The sequence below is a fragment of the Vitis vinifera genome, chromosome 5, assembly GCF_030704535.1.
Source record: "Vitis vinifera cultivar Pinot Noir 40024 chromosome 5, ASM3070453v1".
Classification (NCBI taxonomy): Eukaryota; Viridiplantae; Streptophyta; class Magnoliopsida; order Vitales; family Vitaceae; genus Vitis; species Vitis vinifera.
In genome coordinates this window covers 5,967,604-5,980,868 of record NC_081809.1, presented here as the reverse complement: position 1 = coordinate 5,980,868, position 13,265 = coordinate 5,967,604, and the positions used below count along the sequence as shown (strand labels likewise).

General features: G+C 34.0%; 1 protein-coding gene and 1 pseudogene across 1 annotated transcript; one reads left to right on the top strand and one right to left on the bottom strand.

Moving 5' to 3' along the window:
- Positions 1 to 8,431: 8,431 nt before the first annotated feature.
- Positions 8,432 to 10,059, bottom strand: LOC100259685 (uncharacterized; annotated as a pseudogene).
- A 262-nt stretch (positions 10,060 to 10,321) lies between these two features.
- On the top strand, positions 10,322 to 12,861 carry LOC100252909 (perakine reductase). The gene is made up of 7 exons (XM_002283435.4): positions 10,322 to 10,546; positions 10,810 to 10,980; positions 11,237 to 11,440; positions 11,545 to 11,717; positions 11,869 to 11,965; positions 12,116 to 12,269; positions 12,485 to 12,861. Exons 1-7 carry the CDS (start codon positions 10,487 to 10,489, stop codon positions 12,661 to 12,663), a joined length of 1,038 nt encoding a protein of 345 aa, XP_002283471.1. The 5' UTR covers positions 10,322 to 10,486; the 3' UTR covers positions 12,664 to 12,861.
- The last annotated feature ends 404 nt before the right edge of the window (positions 12,862 to 13,265 follow it).

Genomic DNA, 13,265 nt, shown 5'->3' with positions numbered 1-13,265 from the left:
AAATTTTTTAGATAGTAACTTACTTTTCATTAAAGATTCAAAGTTGTTGTTCGTTCAACTAGATAATTACAAATATACCTAAAAAGGTTTTATTAATGACAAGTTAGGTGTTTAAGGGGTTAAAAGTGGATCAACATCTTTTATATGAATTAAAATACTTAATTTATTATTTTGGAAAAACAAAGAATGCTCAAGTGGTGGAAGTAGTGCTTTAGCATTGGAAATGCTCAAGTGCATATCTAGTGCTCAAGCACTTGAGGCACTCAAGCGGTGGACAAGTACACCTAAGCGATCATCCCAAATTTGCTAGAATATCTTTTGGGAATTCAATAAATCTTTATTTGAAAATTTTGGGATATCGATCTCCTAAGGCCTAAAGGCCAAACCCTTCTTTAACCCTTTTAGGGTGGGGACACTTATAGAAAGGTTTAGCCTAATTTGTCCTACCATTCTCAGACTCTCGTGAAATGATTTAAAGTTTGAATTTTGAATTGTTGAAAAACATGCATCCCTTCAACTAGGTTGAGAAGTATTCATTGGAGTAATTAAAGATTGTTGCGTCGCGGATGTTAATCAAGCTATAGGTTTTAAAGAGTAAGTCTTTAAAGTAAAATAATTAGATAATTATGTGTGACTTGATCTTATATAATGGATTTAGATTTTAGATCTTAGATTCCGTGGTTTTTTATTTTCACGGTTAGTGTGGGGTTTTCCATGTTAAAATTCCTATGTCTCTTACTCGATCTCTAGTTATTTTGATTATATTAATTATCTCTTATATCTCACAAGTTTAAATTGGGTCAATAATTCAACTTCTAATTTATAATATTTAAAAATACACTGTTCACTCTTCTCTAGGTGTTACTATACTAGACAACAATTTTTCACACACCTTATTCTTAATATTAAGGAATGTATCCTTATTCATTATTATTTTTTGTCATGTCATGGAATGGGATCAAAACTCTCTAATGGACAATTTGGGTTGAAAAATGAAGTTTATGCATGACCAAGAAGGAATCAAAATATGAGGTGAGGTCTTAAAAACCTCAAATTATAGCTTGATCAATTTATTCTTAATATTCTCAATGTCTTCCAAGTGTCAGAAATATAAAATTTTGTCAACTCCTCCAAAGTATTTTAGCAAGATAAAAGACAATGATGGAGGTGGCATCACATACTACAAGGTAATTAAAAGTAGTAACAAAATTACTACAAATCCATATGAATTGTGTAATAGTATACAAAAAAAAAAAAAAAATAGTCCAACTATGTTTAGTTCTACTATATGAAAACAATAATAAAAGTTGAGATATTAAATGAGCTTGTTATGCTATGGCCTATGGAAATTTGATGAAATTTTTTAAAATTTACAAATCTAACCCTTCCACATATTTTACTCTAAGAAAAATATCTTCTTTTTTTTTTTAACAAAAATACCCCTCATATATTTTTATGAAAATAACCCACTCTTTCAAAACTTATTTAATATAATTCAAATGTTGAAGGAAATTTATACATAAAAAAGTTTATTTTTCGAGTTTAAATAGGAGAGAGATTATTTTTACAAATTTAAGATTATTTCATCTTTTGAATTAAATAATCTTATATTATAACATGCAAATTTGATGAAAAATACAACAAATCCTCTATTCTTAATTGTCATACTTGAAATTATAAGAAATAAAATTAGTGATCATGCAGAAAATTATATAGTATCACAAATGCATGTGTATAGATGATGATATTCATATCTTCATTTTATCTTTCTACCCCCATTTGCCATAAAAACTTTCATAATCTCCTTTGCTACTTGACGATTTTTACTGTCGACCTTTTTTACCATAGTTATAATTTATGAGGATAAATCAATTTGATAATTTAAAATAAGTTTTAAGTTAGTTTATCAAATAACCTTAATACTTAAATTGATAATTAAATAACAAGTTTTAAGTTAACAATTTAAGTATAATTTGACTTAAAGTCAACTTAAGTTATTAAATAATAAATATTAAGTTTATCAAATACTATTTTAGAGTGTATTTGATAATAATTTTAAGAAATGTTTATAGTATTTATAGTACTTGAAAGATAAAAGTTTTTGTGTTAGAAAAACTAAAATCACTTTCTAAAATCAGTATAAGATATGGTATTAGTTTCAATATTTTTATTTTAAAACTCCCATTATACATGATTAATCATATCATGATTTGAGTTGACCACCTTGCCTTTATTGTCATAACTATATACACATATCACAAGTACAATATAAAAAAAATAAAAATAAAAATGGTAACTTAACAACGTTTAAATTCCTAAATCTAAAAACTTTTAGTGGGTATATGATAAAACTTAATACTTATCACTTAATAACTTAAGTTGATTTTAAGTTTAATTATATTTAAATTAATTCTTAAAACTTATTACTTAATTCTTACTTTAATATTAAGAGTGTTCAATAAAATTAATTTAAAATTTATTTTAAATTATTAAATTGATATATTTATTCTCATAAATTATAATTAGAGTAAAAAATATCGAATAATAATAGAAGTCATAGAGTAGTAAAAGAGGTTGTGAAGTTACCTAACACAAAAAAAAGGTGAAAGAGTAAAAATGTAAAATGAAGATGAACTTAAAAATAAGTTTATTTTTTTTACTTATTACTTAAAATTATTTTTTATTTTAAGTCATACCATTAAATAATTTTACCAAATACACTTAATTTATTTAATAATTTAAATTAAGTTATTAAATCACTTTAAGTTATTAAATTGTTTTATCAAACATCCATTCAATAACTCAAATGGAAATTTAACCTTGGTAAAACACTAACACAAACAATCAAAGGAAATTTTTCTTCATATTCATGGTTCACTATAATGCAAAATATTATTATTAAGTATTATACACATTATCAATTCAAAAACATGGAAATTTATAAAAATTTCAAAACATTTTAAGACCTCAAACAAGAAATCAATGCTTTGATTTGCTCTCCTATGGTGTGTTTTGATGCTCTGCTTTCCGTTTTTCATTTTGTAGTTCTTAGATTTGTTACTCTTCGACAAAAAATCTTATTGGTCCATTTTTACAAATTGAACCAACTCACAAGATGAAAGAAGTGAAATAGCAAGGATTGATCTTGAGAAACATAAGGAAGCGAAATGGGGCGTTTAGGATTATTTCTTTATTATTATTATTATTATTTTGCAAATTCTTGTAAGTTTCTTTTCTTTTTTAATTAAAAAGAGATCATGGCCCACTTGAGAAGCGTTTTTGTGAATTGGTTTTTGTTTTCTAGAAAAAAGAACACTAAAAATATGTTTGACAAGGAATGTTGTTCCAGTTCTTTGTATTTTTCATGTTTTCACTAGGGAAAAAAATGGGTTGTTCTCTATGTTTTTAAAAGGGTGTTCTTTGTGTTTTCATGCTTTTCCTTCTCAGTTTGATATTGCTAGATTTGAAAATATGTTGGGCAGGGACCTTTTAAAATCAAATCAATTTGCTAGATTTGACAATAGAGAAAAAGCAAATTTGGAGCCTTTTGCTTGCAATTTGTAGCCCCCTTAGTGTATGATAGACAATTTAGATAGAAGAAGAAAAAAATTCATAAGAAAACAAAATGCAATTACAATGTCAATTGGAGATAGGAAGGGGAACAAGACCTAATGAGAATAACTAAAAAGGGTGAAGAAATGGGTACCTTGAACTTTGTATTGGGTGTTTTGGATGATAAGGTCGATGATGTGTAGAGATTTGTTTGAAGAAAACTTCTTTCATATACCTTTTGTGTATATTTGAAGACATTATTTAAGATCATTGCAAACACTCCATCAAAATTTTCTACACCGAGTTGTGTAAGCATGTTGTATGTATTGACAATTTCGGGTCAAAATTCTTATTGTGTCTTGTAGTTCATATTCTTCAAATCCTCTTTTGACCACATACCTTTTCCAAATTGTTTTGTGTTTGAAGATGACTGGAGGAATTGGTAAGTACATTTGAGATGATGGATGATAATAAACAATGACTAATCATATTTTAAATTTGTATCATTTTATTAGAAAATGAAATTGAAACTTAATTAAAAGTGTAAAACATTATGTTTAAAACATTTGGATCGATTTTTGATCAATTGAACTAAATGTTAATAGTTTATGATTTTTCAAATAAATCTCAACCATTGGATGAGTTTCAAAACCCTAATACTAAGCCCTCTTTCTAGATGTGGTGTGGGCTGCTATGAGAGAGAAAACCCTAGGTTTTTGAGCTTCAAGTTTTTCTTACTATATTGGGGAGTGTTTGCCTAGTGAGAAAATTTATGAGATTGAATTGAAAATTAGTTTTTGAGTGAAAAATCTTTATTCCAAATTGGTTGATTCACTGTGTTCTTCATCCTAACTCTCATATTCAACTTATTGGGGGTAAAACCCGAGATTCTTCTTATGTGGACTTAAGAAGATGTTGAGATCAAAACTGAGTGGATTCCAAGTGTTTTCCTAAAGAAGAATGATGGTAGCTGAAGCTTGAATATTATAGGCAAGTGGTCCAAGAGATGATGAAAGACTTAAGTTAGGTAAAACCTTGTACTCATCTAATTCTTCTTCATAGTAGATTATTTGATTGCTTGATATCCGTGGTTTTTTTTTTTTATTTCTTTAAAGGTTTTTCACGTTAAAAAAATTGGTGTCATTGTCTCTTCTTTCTATTTTATCTTTTGATTAGCATTTCATGAGCTTATGGTATTTTTCATTGTGTTATAATGATTGAATTAATTGGAGTATGAGCTGAAATGTGTCTATTGAATCTTTGAAAGAATAAGATATATGTTAGTTGTTGCTGATTGATGACAAAGGGTATGTGAAAAAGAGTTTTTATATTGATGCAATGTTTTATATATCGAGTTTGGGGAGTGTTGTCTCATTTGCATGTGACTTGCATTGAATAACTTGTTTAGGAGAGTGTTGGTGCATTCATTGTTGCTTGCGATTTACTTGTTTATTCATAAGGTTGAAAAAAAAAATCATTTTATAAGGGAAAAACAAGGGAATTATGAGCATTTGTGAGAGACCATATCCAATTGTTTTTAAAAACACATATTCACCCCCCTCTTGGTGTTATCCATAAGTGAGATTCATTTTCAAGTTGGTTTGAATAAATGAAGTAATAAAAGAATGATTTTCTCATTGAATGCAGTGTTGTGGAGTTGAGGAAATTTATGAGTTGAGTTGAGTTGGTTTACATTTTAGGCTAACCAATGATCAACCGAAAATATATAAAAAAAAATTGCATATAAAAAGAAAAATTGTACAAGTGATTTAAAAAATGGATACAATTTTTTTTTCTAAGATGAGGTAATTTGCATTTTAGGCTAACTAATGATTAAATCATTAAAGTGTAAATATATTATAAAAATTGTATACAAAAATGAAAATTTATGCAAGTAATTTTAAAAATGGATACATTTTTCTTTTAACTCATTGAAGTATAAATCTAAAAATTATTTATATTTATAACATCAAGTTAATGAAAGAAAACAATCAATTTTAAAACATAGTTCTTAAATAAGTCTTTTTTTCTTATTTTACTTTTCCTATAAAATAGCTTTTATTAACTCTTTTTTTTAGAACAAAAAATTGTGTCTTAGAATTCAGTTTTCAAAAGCATTTTTGTCTCTGAAAGCATTATAAACTGTTTTTAAAAATTGTTGTTAAAAAAATTACAACTTGTACTAGAGATTGTATTATAACATGTATTATAGATTCCCAAAATGCTTTGAGTGGCATGTCCAACTGTGGACCTCACATTTTTGCTCATGTGTTTCTACTCGATGACGAATTCGCTTTTTATTTGAAAATGATTTATTTTTTAGAAAATGACTTGGAATCGCCACTTATTTTTGTTTTATTTTTTAAGAGTAAACAAAATAAGAAAGAAAACCATAAGTGTGACTCCTTATTTGGAAAATGACGGTTAGTGAAAAACTAAATATAGGCTTGAGGGTTAGGTTACTTATTGGGAAGGTACGGTAAAGATCGTAGCACTCCTCTACGTCCCTAAAAACGGGGTTCTACTAATGAGATGAAGCGAACATGACAATTGATTAGTAGATCAAGAGATACCAAAATGATATTACACACATGAGAGTCACAACAATACATAGAGAATGGTCAAAGTGAAAGTGTATGCGTACCTTAGTAGCAAACACTAATGCGCTTTCATGAAATGAGGTCAGTGCGTAATAATGAAGACAAAGTATGTCACACATGCCACTAAATAGAGTAAGAAGTCATCAACTATCACACTGCACTTCACTCAAATTTATTGTTAAATAAAACTTCTTTGATGTTGGCCCCCACCAAAATCCAATTTATTTTTGCATGAATTAATTCCGTAAATTTCATCACTTGGAATTACAAAATTAAATTCATGCTTATTTTAAAACATTTTAAAAATAAAAAAATGTGAAAATTGCTTGCCGAAGAAAATTGTAGCACATTTTATTGGAAAATGGGATTTTTGGTAAGCTTAAAAAAATTCTAAGGATGAAAATTTGAAGAATTAAAATTATTTGAAAAACTAGAATTGGGGCAATTATTTTGCAAAATGAAGTCTGAGAAATTGTTTTTTTAAAATAAAAAATGAAGAAATGAAAGAAAAGTCACGTGGCCAAAGGTTGCATGCCAAAGGTGGGCATGCAACTGGAAGCGTGCAGGGGTGGCCAAGGGAAGAAAGTCGTCCTGAAACACAACAGAATTGATGAGATCTGCATAACTCACTGCCAAATTTAACGACATGCACTTTGTAGGTACAGTTGCATAGCACCTGATCCTCTTCCAGTCAAAATTTGCCAATTTATCCCCACTATGCACCACCACCATTGTCAATAGTGCAATCACCCCTGATCCAAGAGGATGACCAGTAAAAGAAAGTGTAATTTGGATACTTTTCCACCAATTTTTTCAAAACATCACATTCTACATCCAAAACCCACCCAGCTGCCTTTAAAAGCCCACCATTGAAGGCTCTGATGCCCATTTGAGAAGTGTTGTTTTGGATCTCATTTTTGCCACTTACACCTGAAGCAAGGTTGCTTCTAGCCTGTACTCGATGACTGCAATGGTGTTCAATTAGCCAATTGATCAATATGCCCCGTATCTGAGGTATGATGTCTGACTGAATTGACATATAATTTTGCATGGATGGATTCTATGCCTGCAACTTTGTAACCCAACAGTACTGGTAGATTTCTGCAACATATTCAACAACTTCTAGGTGGTTTCAAGTGTCATCCATACTCGGTGACTTTTCCAGCTTCTTGAATTCACCATGCTCCTCCAATTGCTTTGATCTTGTCATTGTTGCACGTCTCCTGGAGCTACAACTGCTATCCCCATCACTACCCGAGTTGGCATTCTGTCAATAATCCCATGAAAACAACATCATTTGGATTTATTCCACAGTTGGGCATTTCATAAAAGCATCCCAAATGTTTTATCTGCATGTCCGTACATGGCCAACCCACATATGATCATACTCCATGAGATCTCATTTATCTCTTGCATCATATCGAATGCCCTTCTAACCTCCATTATACATCCGGACTTCGTTTACACGTCATGCAAGTGCATTCCCCCAATGATGAACCTAAGGCCATCCCTCTTCGATTGACAAATCTTTCAATTCACTGCCCCAGATCAAGTGAACCAAGATACGCTCAAACCGGCAACACACTAACAAGGGTAATGTGATTTGACACCACACCACCGATTTGTGGCATCCTCCGGAACACCCCAATAGCATCACTGTACTTCTCATTCTGCACATACCCTACAATCACGTTCTTAAGAAGCAACCAGCAGGAGGTTCTGGATAGTAAGGTGAGAAATGAGAGCAATCGTTGCCCAGAATCAATCACCTTCCAGACAACGCATGTCGGACATGACAATTTCCAGTCCTTAGTTGAAGAATACCACATTCAAGCCTTGATAGATCATAAAAGTAAGACTGTCGAGGGTGACCCTGAAGTTATTTGCAAGATAGAACCTCCATTCCACACAAATAACAGTTTTCGACACATTCTTAACATACAAACATTTCTCTCCATTGACGAAAATTCTCATGCATTTGTAGGCTTGGAAAATGAGGTATCCAAAGAGGCCATGCATGCGTCGAAATGGTCATGCACGTGGGTCATATGCACAGAGAAGAGAATGAGAAAGAAGTTTATGGGGAGCGAATGATGGAATGAGTGGAAGAGGTGGTGAGAGAAATGGGTTTGGTGGGTATTGGAAGATTGAGGATTTGAACGAGGATGAGTGTGTTGGAGTATGAAGAATGGGTTAGGCTAATGAAGGTGAGTATGGATGAGGTTGAAGGTGGGAATGTGGTGATATGAAGGGTGTGGATATCATTGATGAAATGAATGATGGAGGGTGGTGAGAGAAACGGGTCTAATGGGTATTTGAAAAATGGAAATGTGGGTATTATGGATTGAGGTTGTGGGTGGATGGAGTTGCAGCCAAGAACAAGATAGTACTCGTTTGTGAGGGGCTAACCTGGGTGATGCATAATGACGACCTGGGTGATGAAAATGGCAGCTTCTTTTGTGAGGGGCTTAGGTATGTTAACGCCGTCTGATTGACAACGTTGCTGAGGATGTGATAACAGAACACACATATAATGGAAAAGGACACGTGTTAGCTCCTGCCTGCTCTCATAGGTGGGGCCCTCATGCTCACTAACATGTTCAAGGGCGTCCATAAGCGCATCATAGACCTTTTGTGGGCAATTCTCAGGACTAGGCTTGTCATGGAGATAAACCACGTCCAAAGTGAAGAGTTTCGGGTTAGCAGGCCACTGATGCTAAGGATGAGCAAAAAATCTGTAGTAGATTAATATTAACCTGAAAATCTGATTTCATGCACGAGATTCCTTTGCTTCACGAGCTGCTACCCTGAATAACTGGGTCAGATCTGCATTACCACCAGAGCCATCAATTGACAGGCCCCGAAGTGTAGCAATTGCAGAATCAAATTCATTGCTAAACTCTCTCTGAAGCCAGGAAGTGGTTTTGCCCAGAGTAGCAAAGACGAAGCAATGATCAGAGTTGACGGCAAATCTGGCATAGACGAAGAGAAGAATAGCTTGCTTGATAGAATACATTATGCTGATAGGTTTCCCCTTGGATCCTGTAGCTTTCATCTCCACCATGGATTCAGCATTGACATCGATGCAGCCTTAACATCCATGAGCCATTTTCAGCATTCCCCACAACTGAACCAGCATGCTGTAACCTCTCCTACCCGCGTACTGAGAATACGTCATCTGCAGCTCCTTGCTCCCTCAGGCAAATGTGAGAAATCCAATGCACACCATGGATGAACACCAAGAACAAAGGAAGATAACAAGACAGAGCACAAAGGGTAGGAACAAAAATGAACCCGTACAAGCCATGCTTCATATTTTAATCAACAGGCTTAGACGAGAGTGGGTGAAATCAAACGAGTATCAAATAAAAATCAAAACATGGTTACAAATATCTCATAGGGAAACTGAAACAGGGGCAAACTAATCTTCAGCTAAAACCATTAAAAAAAAGAAGATATGAACATGCTTACTCCCAATCAACAAACATCATCCAAGGATCAACAAAAAAAGAGAAGAAAAGCATACCAGTTGAAACGAATGGGGAATCCAATATAAACATACCTGAAAATGCTTCTCTCCAGCAAAATGTGATGGATTTCTAACTGTTCTTGCTCCAAAAGCTCCCCGGAAAATCCGCGAGCTGCCCTCTGGTTTTTCCTCTTCTTTGCAACCTTCCAAAAACGGCCACCATAGATGAATGTCCCTCTTAGCTCTGGAAACTAGCAGTTCTCACTCAAAGGACTCAGCTCTCTCCATTGTCACTCCTTCTCCCCCCTTCCAACTCTCTGCAACTCTCCCTTTCTCTGGTTATCTCTCTCCAACAACCTTGCCCCTCAAGATACCCCAAAAACTCTCCTCTCTGTAACAAAAACTTTCTTGCTCCTCAAGCTTCCTCCCTGCCCTCATCCTCTAACCAACAACAAAATATCTCATCTCTGTCTAACCGAATATGCTCCCCCACCACCCAAAAAACTGTTTCTGAATATTCCCATGACACGTGTCCTCCACCCATTTTCCCTTCAATCCACTAACATGATTCCCCAACAGCCAACCATGAGTGGACATGTGGTCTTCCAAGAGCCTTCCACCTGGCAAAATGATCTGCACAAAACACACCCCAAAATGAGGGTCTACACCAACACATATACATCCAGGAAGAAAGTGACAATAGTCGCCGTCAGAATATTCGTTTCAACTTTCTGCCACCAGCAATTGCCTTTGCGGGTCGGCACTTGTACCCCTTTTAACTTGAGATGTTGCAGGTGGGTGGGCACCTACAGCATTTCCCTGTTTTTTGCAGCATCTTGTTTCTTTGGCTTCCTGAGAATCCAAAATGGAGGACATGCCTCAGATCAAAATCCCAAGAGTCAAATTGGGCAGTCAGGGATTGGAGGTGAGTTTGTTCTTCTCACACCCATTTGTACCATGCCCATTTTTTTATTTTTTTATTTTGGGACTTCTTTAATTTTGTTCAGCTAACATGATTGTGGGTATGGCTTGATTATTGTTGTATATCCTCCTCTATCAGTTCAGATCTATGGATTAATGAATCATATCTGGGTTTGCTGCTTTCATCAAATATCTGTTTGCAATTTTTGTGAAAAAATGAAAAGATTCATTTTCATTCTAATAATTTGCTCTTTTTTTCTTCTGTAGGTTTCTAGATTGGGCTTTGGATGTGCAGGACTTTCTGGGATCTATAATTCACCCCTCTCCCATGAAGCTGGATGTTCAGTTATAAAGGAAGCTTTTTATAAGGGTGTCACCCTCTTTGATACATCAGATATTTATGGAGCAAATCATGACAATGAGATCATGGTTGGAAAGGTACTGTTTTTTACTTTCAAGCTCAAATCTGAGTAAATCAGGAATATAAAAGAACCATTTAGAAAGGCCAATTTCTCCCTTCACATGGTGCTTCACTTTTTTTCAATGGGAAGTTTCATGGGAGGAAAGAAAGAAAAGAAAGTCACACACAGGCAAACCAAAATTTTATATTGAAGTATGAATCTGTTGCCGAATCATCCATGGGATTGAATCATGTTCTTAAGTTGATGGGTAGTCTTTTTCCTTATATTTTCAGGCTCTGAAGGAGCTCCCTCGGGAAGAAATTCAATTAGCTACAAAATTTGGCCTTCAGGTGTTAGAGGTCGGTAAGGTTGTGATAAAGGGTACCCCTGAATATGTTCGGGACTGCTGTGAAGCCAGTCTAAAGAGGCTTGGTGTGGACTACATTGACCTTTACTATCAGCATCGTGTGGACATGTCAGTCCCAATAGAGGATACAGTGAGTATCAAATATTCTTTTTCTTCGTATTTTCGGTTTCATCTAGTTTCTAATGTATGAAACTGCATCAAAATTTGATGGATGATTAATTTTGTTTGATTTAGATGGAGGAGCTTAAGAAGTTGGTGGAGGAGGGAAAGATAAAATACATCGGTTTATCTGAAGCTAGTGTAGACACAATAAGGAGAGCCCATGCAGTTCATCCCATCACTGCCTTACAAATGGAGTATTCTTTCTGGGCCCGTGAAATTGAAGAAGATATAATTCCACTCTGCCGGTTGGTTATCTAGCTTTAATGTTTGCATTACTAAACCAAACCTTTAAGTTTTTTATACAGGGTGAAGAACAGCCTGAAAAAGCTGAGGGATTGAGAATATTACAGAATTTAAATCATGAACTCTGAATCTCTTCTTATCTGTTACTCACAGAGAGCTTGGTATTGGAATAGTAGCATATAGCCCTCTTGGTCGTGGATTCTTTGGTGGGAAGGCAGTTGTGGAGAGCTTGCCCACTCAGAGTATCCTGGTCAGTAACTATAGATAAAAATTTAGTAATTTGAATATAGGTTCTTCTCCGTCTGAGTTTTTTTTACTTCTTTTGATGGGCAAAGAACATCGATCATTTTTTTAGCATTGGAATCAGTTATTTAAATTCATACTGACATTCCTGCCACAGACTATGCATCCAAGGTTCACTGGAGAGAATTTAGAGAAGAACAAACTTATATATGCCCGCCTTGAGAAACTGGCTGCAAAACATGGCTGCACTCTTCCTCAACTTGCTCTGGCATGGCTTTTCCATCAGGGAGATGACGTGGTTCCGATCCCTGGTAAATTACGCTCTTCCTTCCCTTCAATTTTCTTGTCTGTTTGTTTACCCAGTAGCTTTTATTTCTTTTCAAAATGACTTCTCTTCTTTCCATTGCCCGGCCACAAACTCAAATGCTGAGTTCTACTTCATTATGTTTTGCAGTTGAGAGTGGTTATGGCAATGTCCTATTTTTACAACATACTATAATGTGGCATTTTGATGTTGTGCTTGCAGGGACAACCAAAGTTAAGAACCTTGACAATAACATTGGATCCTTGGGAGTGAAGCTTACTGAGGATGATCTGAAAGAAATTTGTGATGCTGTGCCTCTTGATGAAGTGAATGGCAATAGAGATCTCAGCTTTTTATTTGAGTACAATTGGAAGTTAGCAGATACCCCACCAAAAAAATAGAAAATTACTGAAGTACAAAGAAGAAGATATGGTGCATGCCAAAGCCAGAGATTGAACGAGTGCTTGTGTTGGTGTTAAGTAACAGGCAAGACATTCCACTTTCTGAAAGAGTTCCCCTTATATTCCTGTAAAAATTCAAACCATGTAAGCATTTTCAATATCAATTATGTGAAGTATTAAATCTGCTTCCCACCGCCAGCATTTTGCAAGGGCAGTTTGTCAAAACAATGAATAAGTGGCGATGTGATCTAAGTGAAGCACAAATTGAGAATAGCATGTGGAGGCCTTTGAGGTTTTTCCATCACTTTCTTCTTGTTTGATCCCTTCTTTTCCTGCTATATTCCAAATAAATTCATTACAACGTTGAAAATTCAAAATTTGGAGGACTTGAACCGCAAGAATCACATGAAGAGGAAGAGGATATAAAGTCATTGAGATGAAGGTTTTGGTCCTGCAAATTGAAGGATATAAATTTAATATAATATCAGTTCAAGTGATTTAGAGTTATATTAATTAATTATAAAATTAACATATTAATGAATATAAATTAGATAAATTTTAAAACTTAAATTATTTATTAAATTTGTGAAGCCTACCTGATG

Bases quoted from the DNA above. Each gene is read 5' to 3' on its own strand.
- LOC100252909 (XM_002283435.4), top strand. From the start codon at position 10,487: ATGGAGGACATGCCTCAGATCAAAATCCCAAGAGTCAAATTGGGCAGT. The intron at 11,441-11,544 runs GTGAGTATCAAA...TGTTTGATTTAG, and splicing joins CAGTCCCAATAGAGGATACA to ATGGAGGAGCTTAAGAAGTT. The intron at 11,966-12,115 runs GTCAGTAACTAT...TTCCTGCCACAG, and splicing joins TGCCCACTCAGAGTATCCTG to ACTATGCATCCAAGGTTCAC.